Source organism: Euprymna scolopes, chromosome 5, assembly GCF_053919585.1.
Source record: "Euprymna scolopes isolate OS-2025 chromosome 5, ASM5391958v1, whole genome shotgun sequence".
Lineage (NCBI taxonomy): Eukaryota > Metazoa > Mollusca > Cephalopoda > Sepiida > Sepiolidae > Euprymna > Euprymna scolopes.
In genome coordinates, this window is record NC_136486.1 from 79,962,127 (window position 1) to 79,985,634 (window position 23,508).

General features: G+C 31.8%; 1 protein-coding gene across 3 annotated transcripts in view; it reads left to right on the forward strand.

Moving 5' to 3' along the window:
* LOC145276880 (ubiquitin-conjugating enzyme E2 R2-like) overlaps positions 1–23,508 on the forward strand; it is a 168,986-nt gene that overhangs the window by 30,117 nt on the left and 115,361 nt on the right. Inside the window, exon 1 of one of the 3 annotated variants that reach the window (XM_080128304.1) lies at positions 2,951–3,207. The exons of the other annotated variants lie outside the window; for them this stretch is intronic. Within the exon in view, the coding sequence (XP_079984430.1) occupies positions 3,139–3,207 (69 nt within the window). The 5' untranslated portion in view covers positions 2,951–3,138. Of the gene's footprint in view, positions 1–2,950; positions 3,208–23,508 lie in introns of those variants that run through there. 3 annotated transcript variants of the gene reach the window in all.

Genomic DNA, 23,508 nt, shown 5'->3' on the forward strand with positions numbered 1-23,508 from the left:
CCACAAATAAAAAAGATATGACTTGTTGAAGCACATTAGGTATGTAATATTGTCGATGTCCACGAAAATACAACATACGCTTGTAATGCTACACTATGATAATGGAGCAATTAAGTGTATTAATATATATCAGGTTGACAAAAGTTCTTGTGGTTTTTACCTTTTAAATTTATATGTACATATCTCTGCTCAAACAAAAACTTATTGATCGAAATAAGCATCATCAGATTCAACACATATTTGCCAATGCAAAACAAGTTTATTTATGTCAGTAATGTAAAAATCTTGTGTTCTAATGGCAATGAAGTTGCTGAAGGCGTTTTTGATATCACTTAGGTTTTTGAAGCATTTTTCATAAAGTTGTTGAGATACTTGAAAAAGTGGTATTTGATAGGTGAGAGGTCTGGAGAGTATGGCGGATGAGGCAGTTTCATAACCCAATTCATTCAACTTCTGTAGGGTTGGTTTAGCAAAGTGCGGTCAGGCATTGTCGTGGAGGAGAATTGGGCCTTTTCTATTGACTGATGCTAGGTGTTGAAGTTTCTGATGCTTTCATCCATTTCTTGACAGTACTTCCCCGCCATAATGATTTGCTTGCATTAAAAAAAAAAACTAATGGATGAGACCACCAAACAGTTAGCATGGCCTTCTTTTTGTGCAACTCTGGCTTCGGAAAGTGTCGTGGAGCTTCGTGGGCGTCTAACCATTAAGCTGAGCATTGTTGGTTGTCGTAAAGAACCCACTTTTTATCGCAAATCACAATCTGGTCGAGAAACGAGTATTCTTGTTGCATAAAAGAAGGGAAGATGACACTTCATAATAGCATTTCGGTAAATATGAAGAATTACTCCACCTTTGAAAATTCCTTTAAAATTACCACTCTTATAGGTTTTCGGGGTCGCTGAAAACAAAAATTTTTTAAATTATTGTCAAACGAGTAGTTTCTAAGATATGAAGAAATATTAGTTTTAAAAAAAAGTTTTCTATAATAATTTAACGTAAAATGAGCACCCACTTTGTGGCCACGATTTTTTTTGGGGGGGGCAGGGGGGCTTTCTTTCCACCCTCGGAAAATCCTTTAAAATTACCACTAACGTTTAAAATTCCAAGGAACAAGTAGTTTCCAAGATATAAAGAAATGTACTCACTTTATGGTCACATTTTTTTTTGGGGGGGGGGGAGCTGCCGGTTTGTTTTTCGTTCCTTTTTTCGAGGGGATATTCAATTATAGAACTTGTATAGTTTTTTAACAGGCACTTATGCAGATTAATTAACCGTTTTCAGCAGAACTGTTTAATATTTTACAAAAATTGTGTTTACATTTGATGGGAGGCGGGGGATGTTGTATTGCCCCCCCCCCCCGTCCCTCCACCGCCTCCCACCAAATGTGAACAGAATTTTTGTAAAATATTAAACAGTTCTACTCAGATAATGTTGGCGTGTTACTTGCATTAAAACGATTAATTAAACTGCATAAGCACCTGTTAAAAACTATACAAATTCTATAATTGAATATCCCCTTCCAAAAAAGGAACGACCCCCCCCCCCCCCAAAAAAAAAAAAAAATGACCATAAAGTGATCATATCTTGTTTCTTGGAATTTTAAACATTAGTGGCAATTTTAAAGGAATTTTTGAGGGTGGAGTAATTCTTCATATTTACCGGCATTTCTTTTGTTGTTCAATTTGTGAGGCAATAACTTATCAAGTTTTTTTTGTCTTTCCAATCTCTCAAGTGGCTGGAAATCATATCTTGTTATTCAGAAACAAGAACAGTTGTGCGTGGATCAGCTTCAAGTAAGACTCTTAATTGATCGTTGTCAACATCCGATCACTCTCATCTTCAAGACTCATCGCTGCCACAAAATTTCTTGAAACACCATTGTGTTGTCTGTTCTGTAGTGGTTCCTGGGCATAATGCTTAATTGATATCACGAGCTGTTTCAGCAGCTTTTCGGTCTAGCTTGAATTGAAATAAGAAAATTGTGTGAATTTGCTTTTTTTCGATCTTGTATTCAACATTCTGAAAAGAAGAAATAATTGTTTTAAAATGATTTGTAATTTAAATGTTTAGATAGAACGAAAAACGCTCTTTAAAATGTTATATAAAAAGTATTATGATGAAAACTTATTTGAAAATATATCCTTTAAAATCAAAAGTAAAAATTCCACAAGAACTTTCTTAACCTATTAGATGAGACTAAAAATGTTTTCATTATCAACATCTTAAAGGTTTTTTTTTGTACTGGCCATTTTCTACAAGCTAGCGCACATGTTAATAAATCTTAATAAAAAGTCAGATTTTCATAATTTTCAATACTTCACTTTTTAATTAATTTATTTTTAAAACGTAGTCTACATAAAGTATATTCAGTGAATTATTTTTTGTATAAGAATCCCCCCCCATATTTCATTTTATGAAATCTTAAAATATATTATAATCAATTGGAATTTTAATATTATATAAAACTGTAGAATCTAAATAAACACGTATTTAGTTTTTCCTCTTCAATTAAACATATGTAACTTATTGTGAATTCATAAATAAAAATGGAAATAAATTCTAAATTATGTTTAAAAAAAAAAAAAATTTTCTCATGTATTAATTAGAAAATGTATATTATAAAAACTATACCCCCCCTTCTTCCTTGCATGTGATAATAAGTATGTATTAGCCAAGCAGACACCACATCCCCAACTTCCCTCCATTCACCCATGCAAAGGAAGTCATAGACAAGTTCCCCCACCCTATCCCCCATCGCCTTTCGAAAAGACGGAGAACATAACGGATGTAAACCAAACAGAAACCCCAACCCACCCATCTCAGAAGGGAACACGTGGAAATAAAAAAACTTGAGCGGGAAATGTAGTTGGGCTGCGAACAGCCAAGAGAACACTGGTTAAAAATCAGTACCCCAAAGAAAATGGGGTTAACACCAGCGTAGAAAGACGCATAGGCGAAATACAGTCCACTCAACTCAGATCGGCGGATCGCCATCGCACCAAAAAGGGGAACCAACTCAAAGCTTGGATATACCTTGGCCGAATGTTATTCTTGGAGATGAATATCCCTCCAATGGAGAATCCTATGCTAAAAATCACGCGTCAAGAATAATGTTAAAAGGGGGAAAAAAAGAGAATGGTGATGAAGAAGAGAAAAGACATTTGTGTTAATGACGCTCGTCAGGACCAGACAATAATCAAGAAGGTAAGTATTTATCAATTTTCATTCACTCCAATCCACTCCACCCACTCCCATGTCTCTATACTAAAATATCATTCAGCTTATATATAAATTGACTTTTTGCCATGTGCAAAGAAAGAAGAAATACATGACTGTCTGATTCTAATTAATAACTGTGCCTCAATTTTTTTTTTTTTTTTTTTTCATTCAAAAGAAAAAAGAAAAGGAGGGGGAAGAGACAATGCGTCCCCATGAACAAACTTTATTATCGCCCCCCCCCCCATCTTGACCCGTAATGTTGTCTGCACCTCCATTTGCATTATTGTTTTACTTTTTTTTTTTTTTTTGTTTGCATTCATCTCTATTACACTCATGTAAATAAATTAATGTATTTTTAGTATGTTCATCCTCGATTGTGTCATCGTCGTTCTTATTGCCTTATTCTAATTATTAACTGTGAATGTCATTAAGGTGTTTCATGATGATAATGCTGGTTCGAACCTTGGCAAGTGCCATTTGGTTGTGATATCGTTATAACTGGCACGCTGCATATTTTTTATTTTTTTATTTTGCAATGTGCGTTTGGAAGGAGAATTTCACTTTTGAAATTCCTAACCCTGGGCTATCGACACACGAGATTTCCATCCGGGATCCCAATACACGTCAAACCCCAAACCATTACAATATAACATATCTATTGAACTGCAAAAAAATTAATTTAATTTTTAAGAAATTTAAATGATTTCAAATGATTCTATTCTAAAATGTTCAGTTTTAAAGTTTGGAGAAAAGTTTTCCCAATTTTTCAAAATATTTCAATATCTATTTATAAAAATAGTGACATTGACTGCGATTTCATAATTTGTGATTAAATAGATGTTTTGTTTGTTAGTGGTGAATAATGTTTATGGTTATCTGTTTGACAATAGGGAATGTTCCCCCCACATTCTTGCATACTTTATCTGTGTCTAAATTTAAACACAAATTTCCATGAACAAAGCTTCTTTCCTAGAACTGTCTGCCCGTGGCCTGCTTTCCAGCTGACTACAACATGGTTGTCTTCATGTCCAACGTAAATAAGTTCTTGTTGAGCCGTCCCCTAAAATAATAAATTTTTTCTACCCCATTTCTACTGCTACCAGTCACTACACTGTTGTCTCACTGACCACTTTACACTCATTAATCCCCCCCCCAATCCTCGAGTGGCTTTCAGGCCTTAATAAGTGGTGACTTCCTTGTAACAAGGCCGATAGCCATTAGTCGCGTGCTCTCACGTAATGAATGAATGTGTGAATGTAAGATTGACATGAAATTCTTAAAGATAAACTAAAATGACCGAAAAATGGGCTGAAAGGACTTAAATAAATAAAAAGTAAATGACTTAGAATGACTTTAATGAACTTAAGGATGAATTGAATAACCTTAAGAATGACTTGAATGCTTAAAAAATAACTGGAATCCTTCAAAAACAACTTGAATGATTTGGAAAATGACTTGAATGGCTGTGAGACTGACTGGTTGTAAAGTGGATGATCATTTTACATTAAATTAATACAGAAAAGTGATCCCCCACTTTATATCACAAAGTTGCAAACATAAATACAGCATGTAGTAAGAACAGATACATTTTGATTTGGGCCAAAAGGCCCAAAAAAGCTTAAAAGGCTAAGAACAGCATCTATTAACAGACCTTTGATCTTAACCAAAAAGGCCAAGCACAAAAGTGTTACGGACAGTTCGACGGAGTGACTTGCACGCGACTAAAAATGTATGCGAGCATGTAATTTCCTGTACGAATACGTTGGCTTTTCGAATCCCATCTTAGACCAAAAACTACTTCCAATCAGTTTATAGTGCGCATTCAGTGTACTGTCAATTATTATAAGGCCCAATTTCATTCAAAATGAATAAAACTACAGTAATTTTTGATGGGTCTAAATAAATTATTAATAATGCTTTTTTTAAAAGCATATCAAATGCCTTTGATGTGTCAAGAGCTATTGCTCTTGAGAGGAAATCCCCATTGATAGATTCACTGATCCCATGTGAAATTAGTACATATGCTGTATATATCTCTAAACAGAAAGTATATTGTTTGTCACTGAGTAGGTTGTTTTTGCTGAAGTAGTTGACAATTTCTCTATTTAACACGGATTCAAGCAACTTATGACACACGGAAGACTAACTGGTCTATACTAAGATGTAAAAAAAAACGATCTCTATTTTTAAATATTGGGCAAGCTAATGTGTGTTTTCAGTGTTGGGAAGCATTTCTCCTTTATGCATCGATTGAACAGCTTTGCAAAAATGGGGGCTAGTTTTGGTCGCAATTTTTTTTTTTTTAGTACTATAACTGGAATATTATCTCCATCACTGACCAAGGAGAGGAAAGATTAAGTGTAGTATCACAAAAACTTGTTAATAAACAAACGAGGGAAAAAAACAAATTATTATATTTTGGTAGGCATTTTTAAAGAAAAAGTTATTATTTACAGAACATTTTGTGAGGGGAAAACACACTGATCAAACAAAAAGATGTTCTAGTGTTCCAAGTTTTTTTTTATCAGAGATATGATTCTTTGTTTATCAGGCATAATTTCAGTAATACTAAATTACTAGAGACTCCTGTTTGATTAATGTTATGAGTAATAGAAGTCTATGAAACATGCCAATTTTTACCACTGCATTATTCTGATATGCCACGGAAATTACGACCTTATTCACTGCTCAGGTTTTCTCATTCTTTTTTCACATATAATGTGTATTTGCTGCGACTTTTTAATATTTACTGTACTAATCTGGCTATGAGTATTATTATTACTAATCTGGCTATGAGTATTATTATTACTAATCTGGCTATGAGTATTATTATTACTAATCTGGCTATGAGTATTATTATTACTAATCTGGCTATGAGTATTATTATTACTAATCTGGCTATGAGTATTATTATTACTAATCTGGCTATGAGTATTATTATTACTAATCTGGCTATGAGTATTATTATTACTAATCTGGCTATGAGTATTATTATTACTAATCTGGCTATGAGTATTATTATTACTAATGTGATTATTAGATAAAGCTACATACTCTTCCCCAGTTCTTAAAAACCCCAAATCAAAAAATACGTTGTCACTCCGTTTTACATAAGCAATTATGCTAGGATACAGCAAAGTGCGATAGGTGGGTTCCATAAATGCTCGTGCAGGACCAAAGGCTCTACTGATGGAATGTCTGAAGACTTATTGAATCAGTACAATATTGAATTTGATGAATTGGAGTCCAAATGGCAGTCGATAGGATGGCACCAGTTGCGCTGCCCAACAAAGATAAAGTTAAAGACTCTGCCATCTACAGGCAAAGTGATGTGCATCATGGGACAGAAATGTGGCTATCCTCTTAGATTTCTTGGAACCAGAGCTGACTGTGAACTCTGACTGTTACGTTGAAACAGTAACAAAACTGAAGGCCTAGATTGCCTGTGTAAGGCCAGAGAAAAGGGAAACATTCCGCTGTCAATGTGGAATGTGTGATGAAGTTGAGTTGAATGGTGCTGTCTCACACACTGTATAGTCCTGATCTGACACTGTTTGGCTTTCACTTATTCAGACCTCTGAAGGGTCCATTACAGGGGCAGCATTTCCCCAACACCAATGTGATAATTACAGTCATGAAAAAATGGACCTCCTCTGCAGTTGCTGACTTTTACAACTGAAGCATTAAATCTCTCGTTCATCACTGGCAAAAATGCATTTAGATTGGTGGTGACTATATAGAAAAATAACTTTTGGAGTACAAAAAGGAGTTAAAAATTAGGTGACATTACTTTTGGAATGACCTTCAATTATATGGTTCGATCTTGCTAGCACATATAGTTCAGTCCTACGTGAGATGATTTGGAATGCAATGAAGTCCTTTTGGGTTCCAGAGACAGTTCAGAATATGATCATGAAATATAATCAATTCAAGATTAACTTTACAACATAATGTTGGTTAACATTGCAGCAAGATGTACAATATCATTAATCTTGTTCATACTTATCATAGAAATGTTGGTGAGATGAACAAATTGTGAGAGTGTACTTGTTAAGACCCCCACTATAAGCATTTATGGATAATGTTATAAAGTCAAAGAATGCAGAAAGACTGGAAGAAGTATTGAACTAACTAGAACACTTATTAATTGGTCAAGAATGAGATTAATGCTAAAGATCATGATGCATAACCCATAACAAAGGTAAAGAAAAAGAAATAAGATACATGATCGGAAGGGAAGTGATCTCAACAATAAGAAATCTGTGAAAAGTTTAAGATGATATAAACACACAAGGAAATACAGTGAAAAACAGGAAGAATTAAAGGTAATCAATAAGACCGAGCTACCTGGAAAGTACAAATGTTTTTGTTTGCAGTTTAGTTTGTATCTTCAGATAATGTGGCCATTGCAGATGTATGAGGTACCATTGATGCAAATAGAATACATCAAACAATATTGTGGAGTGTACATAAGAAAGTGGTGTAAACTATGAACGATATAGAACAACTCTGCAAGATTTGGAAGAGAGGAGCATTGCGTTACATCTATAGTTGAGGAGTACAGAGTGTAAAAAGTAAAGCGAGTCATGATGCGCTGTTTCTCTAATAACAAAGAGATTAAAGATTATATTTCATATATTGGTCTCAAAATTATTCTGACATTTATTTCTATTCATTAACAGTTACTTTTTTTGCTTATCTTATAATTTTTTAAGGAACTTCTGTCAAATTTACTCTCAGATTTTCACTTGAACTGGATTAAAAAGTAGAACTTCCTGGTTGTAATTTAAGGTGTCTTCTGATTGATTATACTATTTCAAGAATATTGATAAAGATTAGCTTCTTTAACTTAAAAAAAAAAAAAAAAAAATGCATAAAATTGATTCATAGAAAAATTTATTTTGCATTTTCAGCTAAAGTAAATCCCATTAACTCACTATAAAAAATAATTCAATGGATAAAATCACATGCAAATTATATTTGGAAAAGATTATTTCCTGTCCAACAATATACATATTTTTAAAATTGGCCTAGAAATAAGCAAGAAATTGTGAGTTGAATGGATTGTGCTGTGAATTTGTCAATGTTGTACAATAACAGCTAATGGACTGCAATTGCTAGTTATATCAAATTTTCAAAGTTTATCATTAATAGCAATTAGATGAATGTATATTTAATTCTGACTAGTTAAATATTTTTTCCTTGATTAATGTTTTTTTTTTTTTTTTTTTTTAACAAAAATGTATTTGCTTTGGTTTTTTAAGTAATGTTTATTCTGGTTTGGAACATTATTAATGTCAAGCCATTTTCCAATAATGACCTTCGCAGCTTAAGCAGAGTTTATTATTCTCTAGTAAACTAAATTCATACAACTAGATTTACTTTTTTGACTTAGCTTTCATGTAAACATAATAAATATAGAAATTTCTGATTCTGATTTTCAATAATTTAAAAATGAATTTTTTTTAAATGAACAAACTAAATATCTAAACCTATTTTTGAAAGTTTTAACAGATCATTTTATTTGATTAAATGTTTATTTTACATGCTGGTAAGTGTTGAATGGCTTTCAGAAATTGATTTCTAAACTAACATCTTTATTTATCTCTCTTTCTACTAAACCTATCTTTATCACTTCCTCCCCTGTTTTCCTTGGTCTGAACATACTATCTCAACTTTTCTACATCCACTAACTCAAAAACTATCCTCCATTCTTTTAATGTCACTATACATTTAATACTAATAAAGTTAATTTTAATGTCACCAATACTAATAAAGTTAATTTTAATGTCACCAATACATTCAATACTAATAAAGTCTCCTGCACATTTCCCTATACTATTTAGATTTAATATTCCTCTCAATGCAACTAAGATCCACATTACTTGACCATGTCATTTCTTTTCTTGCAACATTCACTCGACAGTTTTCACCTCCATACATATCACACTCCATTCAAAATTGAAAAGAATTTGGAAGCATTTAAACTTTTGACTAGAAAGTCATTTTTCATTCTAAAATTTTCAGCAAATGTATCAAGATGGAAAATTTTTTAAGCTAGTAACAAAATCAGTTAAATTTTATAGTTTTTATTCAGTTACTAATTTAATTACAAAATGTTATAAAATTGAACTTTCAAAATCTATTTTCAAAAAATTTTTTAAGATGAAACAAATGGAGCTAATCTATATAATTATAAAACTTGAATAACCTTGTAACGATGTATGTAACCCACTTTCTGGTTTCCGATATGCACGCATGACATGCGCACTGAAATATTAATGTTATTATTTCAAAATTATTTAACTTGGGAAGAGTGGGGTTTAAAATAACTTAAACGTAATACAGAAATGAAATGTAAAAAAAAAAAAAAAAATATGAAAAAAAGGCAGACAATATTAACAATTGTTTATTTGGATAATTTAAACGCAAAAAAGAACAAAACAAAAGAACAATTGGGATGCTGAAATATTAACGTTATTTCGAAATTATTATTTAACATGGGAAGAGTAGGGTTAAAAATAATTTAAACATAATACAGAAATGAACAATGTAAAAAAAAAAAATATCAATTTGAATTTAACTATAAGTATTATGGTATCTGTTCAGTGCACATTTACCTATAAGTATGGCCAACCACTTATAATCCAGTAACTGTAAATATTTTTTTCAAAAATAATCAATTATAACAAACAGAACGACTCGTAGAAATCTATCTATATTTTTCATTTTAATATACTTTCATAGAAATGTTTCTGTTATGTCAAAAAAAACTATTTTCTTTACGTCACAAATGTCACGCTCATACATGAATTCCATAGCTAATATAACATACTGACCCAACGGGTCACCGGTAGTCTAGTATTATATAAATGTTTAAAAAAAACTAACGTTTATTTTTTATGCAAACTAGTTTCAAGGTGTTGCTTGAGGTCAGCTAAATGAAGTAATTAAAATAAAATGTTTTAGGAACTGACTGAATGCGAAAACCTGTAAATGAAATATTTTCTGTTGGTATTAGTGTGTGGAGGGGGAAAGGGGCTTGCTCGGTCATAAAAAAAAAACAGGACTTGGGTGTCATCAGCCAGAAGTAAAACTGAAAGCAAAATTTTGTAAGCAAAAAAAAAAAAAAATGCTGCATAGTACACGCGAACTCACAAAAGTTAAGTTTGTAAGCAAACACATTATCAGCTGGACCACGATAACCAGATGTTATGACATTGCAAATTTATTTTTTTTAACATGAAACAACGAATTAACCGTTTGTGCATGCACAATTAACAAATAGTGTGGAAACCAAGACTTTTACCTGAACCCTCCCCTTCAAAGAAAACATTTCTAGTTGACAATTTTTTTTTCTAATTTTTTGATATTATGTGTCAGAGATTGCTCTTTCTAACGATACCACATTCATTCACACTGTTTTGATGCAGATAAAAATTTTAAGCGGGCATACACACTAACGACTAAGATTTATGTAATAGACTAGCAGCGGTACCCAGCGTTGCCCAGGTGTTTAGAGGTGTGTGTGTTGGGGAGGGTAAATCAAAACAAAAGAATAAGTGAAGTAATAACCCTGTTTAAATATTATAAAAAAAACAATGTTAAAACTTCTTTAAAAAATGGACCCCCCCCAAAAAAATAACCAAAAAAAACGAACGTAATGCAGACGATGTTAAAATTTCTTAAAATCGTAAAAACAAAAAAGAAAATGCAGATATGATGGAAAAAAACAAAAACGAACAACTTATAAAAATCTGAAAAACAAAAACAAAAAAAAATAGTGAACGTGAAAAATGGCATGAATAACCTGGTTTCAATATTAAAAATTTAAAATTGAAAAAAAAAAAGACATCTCGCATCACGATTTGAACTTACAACCTTTAGATAATGACGCAGCAATCTAATCAACTGAGCTAAGAGGACGTTGACAAAATTGGGTTGTTCTTTTTAATATTTAAACTAATTCAAGTTTAGACGTCATTTGCGCATGCGTAGAAGCCATCTTGTCATGAAGATACAATTTTTTTTCCACCCATCATGGTAGAAAAGGTTCTGGTTGAGGGTGAAGGAATGAATGTTTTTGGCCAATTTTTCGATATTTGTTGGACGAAGGTTTTAGATTGAAAATGATACCTATCTTGTGAAAATCCATGGCTTCTGTCGAAAGTTTTTGCGAGACATACAAACACACACATTTTTGCTTTTATATATATAGATATAGACTAGCGGGGGCGGGGGTACCCGGCGTTGCCCGAGTGTTTGGAGATGTGTGTGGTTGTTAATGAAAAGCTAAGAATAAGCGAAATGAAATAAAAAAGAAAACATAAAAATGAACGTTAAAACTTAAGTGAGGGGTACCCGGGGGGGGGGGGGGGATCCAAACATTGAAAAAAAAACACAAAAAAAACTAACGTAAGGCAAACGAATGATGTTAAATGTAAAAATCACAAAAAGAAAAAAGAAAAACGAACGTTAAAACTAAAAATAAAAAAAAAAAAAATGTGAAAAATGTCTTAAATAAGCCTGTTTTGATATTAAAATTTAAAAAATCGGTAGGTACCCGAGTGTTTTTGGGTGTGTGTGGTCCGTCGGGGGTGTTAATGAAAACCTAAGAATAAGTGAAGTAAAAAAAAAAACAAAAAAAAAAAACAAAAAAAAAAAACAGAAAAACGAACGTTACGTGAAAAATGGCTTAAATAACACCGGTTCAATATTTAAATTTAAAAATCAAAAAAAAAAAAAAAAAAAAAAAAAAAAAAAAAAAATCTCACACCACGATTCGAACCCAAAACGTTTAGATAATGAACCAATGCGCTAACCAACTGAGTTAACACGACGTACATGAAATTTAGTCAGTTCTTCAACTATTAAAACTAAATCAGGTCATGACGTCATCTGACGCATGCGTAGAACCGAGCTCATGAGAGGATGGTTTTTGTTGACCCCCCCCCTTCTCTTGTAGAAAATTGTCGATTTCAGGGTGCAAAAATCAATGTTTTTGGCCAATTTTTTTATATTTTTCGGGCGAAGGATGGAGCTTTAATATGATACCAAGTTTAACAATTTTTGTTCTGTATGTCGATAGTTTTTAGCGGACACACAAACACACATACATACAAACACACATTTTCGCTTTTATATATATAGACTAGAGAGGGTACCTGGCGTTGCCCGGGTACTTGTAGGTGTGTGCGGTGTTACATAAAAAAGAAACCGGGGTGGGGGGTAGGATCAAACCCGAAGCCCTGAGGCGAAGTTTGAAAATAAAATCAGCCAGCCAGAATGAGTTAGTGAAAGATGTTTGAATTTATTTAAGAACCAAATTGACAGGTGCGCGCCTGGAAGTCGTCAAGCGTTACGACGACGACATAGATTTGTTTTTTATAAGCGAAGTAAAAAAAGAAAACGTTTTAATTAAGCGGGGGGGGGGGGGTAATCAAAACATAAAAAAAAAATTAACGTAAGGCAAACGAATGATGAAAACAGAAAAACGAACACGTGAAAAATAGCTTAAGTAAGCCTGTTTCGATATTAAAATAAAAAAAAATTGGTGGGTACCTGGGTGTTTTTGGGTATGTGGTCGGAGGTGGATAAGCGAAGTAAAAAAAAAAAAAAAAAAAAAACTCAGAAAAATGAACGTTACGTGAAAAATGGCTTAAATAACACTGGTTCAATATTTAAATTTAAAAAATCGAAAAAAAAAAAAAAGACATCTCACACCATGATTCGAACCCAAAACGTTTAGATAATGAACCAACGCGCTAATCAACTGACCTAACGCGAAGTACATGAAATTTAGTCAGTTCTTCAACTATTTAAAGTAAATCAGGTCATGACGTCATCTGGCGCATGCGTAGAACTGTTTGTCGTCACGAGAAGAGTGTTTTTGTTGACCCCCCCCTCCCCCCCTGTCGAAAATTGTCTATTTCGGGGTGAAAAAATGATCGTTTTTGGCCAATTTTTCAATATTTTTGAGTGAAGGATGGGGCTTCAATATGATATCGAGTTTGTGAATTTTCGTTGTCTGTTGAAAGTTTTTAGCAGACACACAAACATACATTTTCGTTTTATATATATATAGATGTTCATCTATATAAACATTATAGACTGATTACTTTGATAAACATTTGCCTGTTTGAAATTAAGCTCAATAGTTTTATTTTTCAAAAAAGATGACTGTTCTTTTGATTGCTTAATTTAAAGAAAATAATCAATTAGGTTCTACTTAAATCGTCCAAGTGATATCTTTTCATTATGAATCTTTAAAAAGATCACATGTAATATCATAAGGTTGTTGTTATGGAACTCGCGGCAGTTATTCCTCAGAATCTTGCTTTCAGGTACCTACAATACTGTCCAGCAGTCAAACTTCAGAAAGTGTGCGTTGGGCAGACAGATAAACTCAAATTAACATGACGAAAACAACTATTACATTGAAAACGCTTTATTAATTAGGTAAAAAAATCTAAAACAAAACAAATAGTTAAAAGGAGAAAACATAATTAAACAAAAGGAAATAATACATGAAAATAATTATGTTTTTGGACAGGCTTCCAAATTAACAGATTCTGGGATATCTTATCTTTTTCAATCAACTGTTAGGTGAAAGTCCGTAACAGTTAGAAAAGTGTTAGGTGAAAGTCTGGAGCGGCTAAAAAATGTCTTTTTTTTTTTTTTTTTAATTTTTTTTTAATTAAATCGTTAGGTGAAAGTATGGAGTGGTTAGAAAATGTCTTTTTCTACAAAAGTTGTTATTCTAGTACGGCGCATAAACTACACAAGCGCCCACGAAATAAAAATAGGAATAGAAGTCTGAGAAAAGATATGTTCTGTGCGAGCGAAGGAGAGAATAAATTAGAATTTCTCCAAATTGAATATAGAAGTCACACACTAGATTAATTAAACGGAAATAGGGTTTCAAGTTTTTCAAAGAAGGAATAGGCAGGTAAAGGATTAATGGGATGTTCTGAACGTACCTCATAGTTTAGAACGGGGGAAGCCCAATTCATGGAGTCGAGTAAAGTCCGTGCGTATTGTTTCAAATTCCGCGGTTAAAAAGGAGGAAGGACAGAATCCCAAAACAAGACTAAGATGAGTTCTCGAAGGATGGCGACATGGAGTCTTTTCCTTTACCTTATATCTTTTTTGAATGCCTAAACGGTTAAGTTTTTTTTCGATAAAGAAAGATCAAGAAAGGAAGAAATAAGAAAGAAAACTATATAAGAAAAAACTTGCACAGAGATGAATGGGCATGAGGCACCGGAGCTCTTAAAGCGTATGTCCCTTGTTAAAAAAGAGCCCGGTCTGAAGACAGAACAGTTGTCTTGTTTAAAATCTTATGACTTGGATTTAATTTTTCCTGTAAAATAGCGCGGACACATGTATGCAAATGCATGTGAAATGATGTCACCGATAGGGAAAATAAAGACTTTAAAAAGGAGATCACATTAGAGACGAAAAATAACATTCCAGATAATGTGAGATGCGTTAATGACACTCAAGAAGATGATCACGAGTGACGTCATGGCCATAACAATGAAAAAATGTCGTTACAAAGAAAAAGCAAGTTGAAGTTCTTTTCTATTCTTCATTTACTCTTGCGACTGTGGCCATGTGTCGATTCCCTGTATAATATTACATACCCAGTTTGGTCTGACCACCATGAATTACTAGCCTTGCTTTTAAGATGAGTTATCTGCATTGCAAGTATTTTTTGTTTTTGATCACAACTATTCAAACGCATGTAAAGCAAAACTAAGACTTCTGTTAGTGGTAGATCAATTTGCACTTTTTTTTTTTTTTGACAAGGGAGTCACCACTTATCAAGGCCTGAATGTCACTTGAAGGTAAGTGTTAATGAGTGCAAGGTGGTCAATTGCATAGTAATTGGTAGTGGTCGAAATTGGGTAAACTTGATTATTTAAGGAGACGGTTCAACATATACATTGTTTGATATATTAGATTTGAAGATAACCATGCTGCCGGAAAATACAGAATTCCACGGGTAAGCAGTTTTAAGAAATTTTGTTTGAGGAACTTAGATTTAGGCACAGACAGAGAGTAGAGGAAATTGTTGACAGTGGTTTTAGCTAGGCAAGTGTTGTGAATGTTTGTGGGGTGGGGACCATAGATTAAAGCTCCATCGAGAACTTGTCATGAAAATGATAGAGCAGAGATAGGCTAACAACATCTTTTCTGTGAGAAAGAAGTTGCAAGGAGGAAAAAAGGGCATCATCCACTAGGTTTCAAAGCTGGTTGTGAATGCTGTCAAAGCAAGAAAGTGTACTTTGAACAACTTCCCCAAGATATGACAACAGTACTCCATACAGGTAGAGAATTGCATCTGGAGTGAAATAATGATGCAACCATTTTTCCAGCGACCTTAGCAACAGATTTGATGTAAGTCTTTCATTTTAGGTCAGGAGTGAAGGTCAATTGCAAAACCTTGTCAAAGCAGGGTGCTTCCTCAAGACCTGTAAACACTCTTCTTTTCTCATTATTTGTTTGAACCAGATTTGTTATTTTAGAACATCAAATATTAATATACCTGTGCTTTTACTTTTTGTTACATTAAACATTGTCACCCATCCAAAAGTTTGACTCGTATTTATGTTTTACTTATTTTAATTTGTATATTTATTTCATAAACAGTTTCTAATAAATTAATATTCTCTTATTTGCATCTTCATATTTTCTTATGACACAATAATTTTGTTGCTAGGATTCTGAGAACAGGTACTACACTTGATGAATTTTTTATATTTCCTGCAAATAACGAATTTATTAAAAAGAAATTAGCCGCAAGGCCACCAAAAGTGTATGGCAGGGGGAATATGTATCATTGATCATCCTTGGTCCAAAGTGATAAAACTGTCTCCTACTTGCCACAATATCACATTTATACTAGGGGCCATCTTACTTACGATAACCAAAAATTGTTAGAAATTGTTTGTTTTTTTATAAACATTTATATAAAAAGAATTCATTGATATAAAAAAGTGTGGGTAGAACAAAAAGCAAAAACGTTTTATTAAGGCCTCAAGTTTTCAAAACAATAGGACTGCCAATGTTTTCCCGTTTGTTCAGAACCCAAAATGAGCAGGTCGTTCTCTAAGTGGGAGTAAGAAAGATTGAATTGGGAGAGAAAAGAAAATCTAGTTGGAGAATGAGTGGTGTTTTACCAAGATAAATACAATTTGGGGGAGGCTGAAGACAAAATGGAGAGTTAGCATTTTGGAGGTTTTCTATTAGCAGAGGGTAGCGGGAACTCATACATTGACTAGCTGTTGTATCCCAGCCCTATGACTTAGTCATAGGGCTGGGATACAATAGGACCAGGAACTGTGTGCCATACTCAGGCAGATGAATTTGACTAAAGGTGTCAATCTACAATAATACCAAAGAAATCTTGAAATTCATTTTGAAGCAGTATTAGATTTCAGTTTCTTGTACATAAAAATGCATGAAAATTCAACTTTTTTTTTTTCTAACATTTTTTTTTTTTCTTTATAATGGATATATTTTTTTTATAATGAATTACAGCATTGTTTTCTGGAGATTTTTAATGACATTATGATTCCTTGCATAAAAAATATACTTATTTAGCATATTTCATTGCTTAATATTTTTTTTAACAAGTCTATAAACTTTTTATTGATAAAAGTGTAAACAATTTGACAAAACGCATATGGTCATAAAGAGGGGAAAATATCCAAACATGAGGCACAAAAAGTCTTAATTTCCTAATTTTTAGTTAATTTTAAAAAATGTAAAAAGATTCTTTCTTATATCATCAAACTCTTTCTACATAAGTCATTATTGAGATATTTTAAGCAATTTAAATTTTGTTCATGTGTATGAGCAAAACTTCATTGGATCCAGGTTTTCTATATTACTCTACATAAAAAATGCTTTTCATTTCATAAATACATCCAATATTTTGAATTCTTACACCTATGATTAAAAAATAAAAAAACCAAAAAAAAAACCTCGTTCCATGCCATCCATGTTTTGAATTCTAATAGCTGTGGTTCATTTGAAAAAAAAAAGAGCAAGAATATCCTTTTCATTTTACAAACATCAAATATTTTCAAACATTGAACTTTTTATTTATTCAAATCAATCATTTTGAAGGTCTTAAAATAAAGAGGAAATGTTGTTGAATATATAATTTAAGTTTTTCATTTCCCATAGATATATTAGTTAAAATCTGGCAAAGTGTAATGGTTAATGAGAATTTTGTCACATTGTGGTAAACCTCTCTCAAAGTTTTTTTTTCCTCAGTATAAAAAAATGGTATTAAAAGAATAACATAAAAGGTGTTTAATAAGTAATGCTCCTGACCCATTTCTTATAACAGTAGAGCAACAAAACTTGGCACAGTTATTAGTCTTTCTCTACATAGGTGGTTACCTTAAATTACACATTTCACCCATCGTTTAATGCAGCTCCTGTGACTTATGTGACATCAGAAATCAGGGCTGGAAAACGATTTCCTTTCAAAAGCAACTTCATGGCTGAGAAGAGATGAAAATCAGAGGATGTAAGGTCATGAGAGTAGGATGATAGGGGTGAATTTTATAGCCACATGTTCATGTTTCTGATTTGGCGACATGGACATTGTCGACTGGAGCAATGTCTTACAGGAAAAGGATACTTTTGCTGATGTTGTCTTGAACCTTGATTTTAATAACTTATGCTTCACTTTTAAGCAAATTAAACTCCTGAAATTGTGGTACATTGTCAGGAAAATTTTAATTTGTATCTGATATACTTGAACTTGTAAATAAGAGATTGTACTCATATTATATCCCTTAAAAAAATTTTGTAAAATATTCAAAAGATACTAAAATTTAGAGAATATTGATGTTAAATATCTATTGTTACATTTTCACAAATATTAAGTATAAAAATTTTCATAAATATTTCTTTTTTTTACCCTCTTTGCATAAAATTAAATAGTCCTAAATTCATAAGGATCAATTAATTAGTTTAGTAGTGAATCCTGGATATACAAATATACAAACATATAGATATTTTACATCAAACTCTGACATGGAAAAATTTTTTAAATAACTTCTGTTTTTCATAAATTTCGTTTTCAAGGTAAAAATGTTTCATGTACGTTTCAACTTTCATGCATTGCCTTTTATAATATTTGAAGTTCTGTTATTTATTATTCACATTTATCCAAATTAAAAAATGTTGTAGCATTACAAGTTGATTTTTTTTTTTTCTGTTTAGATAATTATTTTATCAACTTGCATGAGAAGAGCTATGTAAAAGATGCTTAAAACCGTTCGAATTATGCAAATACCATCAGTAGTTCAAAAGTTATAAGAATTTTAACTGCCAAAATTTATGCTTTTTTTTTTTTTCATGGACATTTTTCTTTAGAAAAAGTAGGCTAAATTACGGACCTCAACATTTCAAGAAATTCAATTGCCACCATTATATATTGCCACCATTTATTTATTTTCCAAGCTATTCTCATGAAACTTGGCACTATGTAAAATTGTGTGCTCTTTCTGATTATGCAGTCAAATTTGATGTATCTCTTTACCATAAGCCATGAATTATAAATTCAGATGTACAAATTTCAATTTTTTTTCAAACTGGTGCATTGTATCATACAGTGGGTGTCTATTCATGAACAAATCTAAGTATTATAGTGGTATTTAAATATAGCTTTATAGAGAACAGACATTTTCCTGCCCCTCCCCCCACCAAAGGAGGGATTAATTTTTGGCGTAGCCATTGAATGCCTAAAGAGCATTCATGGCTAGTATTTACTACTCCCCTCACAGAAAAAAAAAAATTGAATAGATATGAATTAATGTCAGAAATAAACCTCAAAAAATTTTTCATATAGATTTTGGATTTCTGTAGATGATGGAAATTCCCATAGTTGACCAGAACTTATGCATATTGGGACCAATCCAATTTTTAGTATTGTAAATCCTCTCTATCTGGCCCAAAATATACACCTATTTTCTGAGATGAAACCATAAATCGTAGTCTATATGAATCCTCAATGTAACTTTCACAGTATCAGGATACCAGGTATTCTGATAAGCAACAACTATATAATCACTAGTTAATGGTAATTTTTGTCATTGTTTTACTGAAAATTCAATTATCTAAAAAAAAAAAATAAATAAATAAATACAAAATAAAACTTCAATTTTTTACTTTGTTTCCACCTTAACATTTAAAATGAATACTCTTATAGGTTTTAGGGTATGCTGAAAACGAATGTCATTTACATTTTCTGCAAATAAGTAGTTTTCAGGATATTAAGCAATGTAATTTCTTATATTATTGCTGGTGGCCATCTTGGTACACACAAGCGCAACTCCGAGAAGCTATGCACAAAAGTTCATATCAAGCTGGCCACGAGCAATAACGTAAGAAATGACATTGCTTAATATCCGAAAAGCTACTTACTTGCGGAAAATTTAAATGGGATATTTGTTTTCAGCATACCCGAAAACCTAAAAAGATAGTCATTTTAAAGAAAAATGTTAAGGTGGAAACAAGGTAAAAATTGACAAGCATCACAATGAAATTTTTTATCGAACTGTCTAATTATTATTATTATTATTATTATTATTTAGATATCTTCAGTAAAAAAAAAAAAAAAAAAAAAATGAGTACTCGATAAGTAAAAAAAAAAAAAAAAATCATTGGTTTATCTTCCAAATTTTTTAATTCAAACATTTTTTTCTTTATTATATCAGGCAAAAAAAAAGTTTGTCGCTTGCTTTTTGAGTCGAAGTCGTTAGTTTTGTTGTTTTTTTATTATTATCCAACCAAAAAATAAAGCAAAGAACATATGAAAGTTTGAGATATAGAAAATAAAACTCACATTATTTTTTAAATTGTAAATTTTCATTTCTTTTATTGGCGCACTAAAAATATTATTTTAAACAATAACTTTCTATGACTTAAATAAACAAAAACAAACTCACTTAAGAACTTTGATATATCTGTTCATGCTGACAGTTGATTTTCGTGATGATACTTGGTACTTTAGTCACTTGGCATTAAGTTGTAAATCTCGATGTGTAGGTACACTCACTTTTATTAGTGGCACTCCTTGATTTATGAGCGTAGTAATGACATCAACAGATTATTAAAGAGTGCTACAAAATAGTGCCATTTTTGGAATTTTTTCAATTGAATTTCTTTCATATTTCTTTCACCTGAAGTTTTCAAGTTGGATTTTTTTTGTGAAAAACAACTTAAAACCCTTTTTTAAGCTCACCATATTGATGAGTGACATTTTTTCTTTAAAATGGTACTATTTTTTTTTTACTTAAACTCACAATATTGTGCGCACCAAATTTGAAAAACACCAACATTTTTTTGTGTCAAAAATAAAGCAGCGTTCACCAAAATCAGTGACGTAACTTGAAGTAACCTAGAAAAAAAACTATTAGACACAAGAAAAAGGAATTATATATCTACAAAGCAAAAAGATTAAATTTTATTTAAATCAAAACTTTATCAAAATAACCAAAAAAATAAACGAGATATCGCAATTTGAAGTTAAGAGAAATTTAATTTTATTTACCAGTTTTCGCATCCTAAACTAGGCTAGTTTGGGATACCTACTTAGTTTTTATTTACTAAAACCATGTTTTAAAAGATATGATAGTGCTTATGCAGAGAAGATGCTGTGCTATTTTTATAGTATTTTGAAGTTAAATTCAAGTTTTACAATAGCATTTGTGTATTAAATTGTTAGCTGAAAGTACAGAATAGTTATAAAACACCCTTGCCTCCCTATGTTAAGAATAGGTTTCTGAATAGTGTTATTTCAGCATGGTACCTTTTCTACATGAGTACTGAAATAATAAAAAGTCATAGCAAGTTACATCGTATGTGAGAAACGACAAAGTGAAAACCGAAAAAAAAAAATGTCCCCATCTTTAAGAAATTGAGCTTTTTGTTTTTTTAAAGCTACTACTTGTTTATAAAGACTGTTTGTCTTTCTAGCATAACTTTCATTTACACACGTTTTCACTGTGTATGTCCAAGATTTTTTTCTTTTTCACTAAAATACTATTAAATGCATGATAATGGAAGAACTTATATGGTTTGTGTAGAAGTCAGTTGTTAATAAACGTACATTTTAAACAAACAGATCAAAATGTTATTTGATACATCAATGGCACGCGAGAACTTTTCGGCTTTAAACTAAAACATTTTTTTCTTTTATTTACATCAAACAAGGCATATTGTCCTGAAGAGTTAACTGTATTAATTTTTAAGATAAAATATGATAATCAAAAAAAATTTAAAGATCTATCTGAAAAATAAATATTCATTTTTGAATTAAATATTTAATTTTATTTATTAAAATGTGAAATTTTTAAACTTTTAAAAAGTATAAATATCTTTTACTTTACTGTATTTCCTCTTTTTAATTGCACATGTTCAGATGGAAAATAAGATAGAAAATACAGTTACTTTTTAACAATTGTCGTAATTTCCCTCTGCAATTCTGTACAACAGGACTTCTGGTCATATCTTCAAACGATTTCATGACATCAGTCGATTACATAACTTTAGGGCGAGGATCATGTACATTTATGTAATTCAGTACATCTGACTAACTTGTCTTCTCTTTTTGCTTTTGAGAGCAATGTTTCATCTTTTGCTTTTATAGGGCCTGGTGTTACTCTGGAACTGCCTGTGATCTTAGCAATTTGGTACATGGTTCAAGTGTTGTCACTGATCTAAGCTTCTTTGAGTGACTCTTATAGCCTAGAGTTTCAGCTGACATGGTATTCTTCATTTCCTCCCACCAGTTAACTCTGCATAGTGTAGCATCTGATAGAATAGCGAATTTGTTTTTCAGAAAAGTCTTAAAATTACCTTCAATGTCATTGCTTTTCAATTTGGAGTTGTTAAAACATCTGAGTGCTCTAGTTTCCTATTTCTTTACTTTGATTTTGACAGTGATCATTACAAATATAAACACTTCAATAAACCCTTACATCTAGCAAGTAGGGTGTTCTCTATTTCAGACCAATGGTGATGTGATCTGTTTGTTTTTGCCTTTGTCATTTGAAACCTAAGTAATTTTGTGGATACACTTATGATGAATGTGATCAGCCAACTTTCATGTTGTTCATATCATAAAAATGGATGAACATGTCCCCATTATCTGTGCTGTTTTTAAAAGCGTGAGGACCAAGTAAATGTTTGGATTTCAATCTGTGTGTATGTGTCACCCATGATGAGGAGAATATCATGCTTTGGGATTTTTTTCGATTACATCTTGAAATTATTGGTAGAAACTATCCTTTCCATTGTTATCTTGATCATTAGTGGTAGCATAACATTGAATGATAGTAACCCTTGCATGAGAAGTGATTAACTTTGCTGTTATTAAGTATTCATTCCTCACAGGCACTCTTAAAAGCTTTGTTCATGATAATTGTAACTGCACCTTGATTAATCTAATCTTGTCAATTTGAGAATAAGATAGTCTTGTTTCCATGTAAAAACACCAAAATCAGTCCATCAAACTTCACGTAAATCATTGTAATTTTCCATTTCTTTAAAGAATTGTACAAGTTTGTATCATTGGTACAGAGTTCTCACATTCCACTAACCAATGCATGTGATTGCTTTTGCAGAAAGAATTCTGGCTTTTGAGATGATGACTTCCTCAGTGAGACTTTCATCAGCATCTGTCACATGATCACTAGGTGGACACAGCCTATGTTTGGGTGGCCTTAAATTTATTGTACTTAGAATCTTTTACAGGGACAGATTGCTAGCTTGAAGCCAAACCACTAAAATTTCAATAGGAGATTGTAAATGGAGAAAGTCTCCTGTGGAGTTGCAAACCGATCAACACGGATTTAGATATTGGTTGCCTTTCACTCTTGGAGATTTAAATCTAGTCTCCATGTTGTTATTATATTGATTAAATGACTCACTAAAAATTCTCATTTGTCAATACTAAAGACATCATTGATCTCCTTTTGAAATTAAAAGAGAAATACTTTTGTTATTTGTTTTCTAAATAGCGACACATTTAAAAAAAAATTCTGATTTATTAAAGATCGATATAGCAGTAACAAGCATTGATCTTTGGTATTGGCAAGTCAGGATTTATTTTTATGTACATCATTATTTAAAAAGCAATAGAAAAATAAATAACAACAAAAGTTTATTTGAAAAACTTCCAAAAAAAATAAGATTGTACTAAAAACTATACTCGGCTCGCTTTCTACAAAACTATTTAACAGGATCATTACAAGAAAT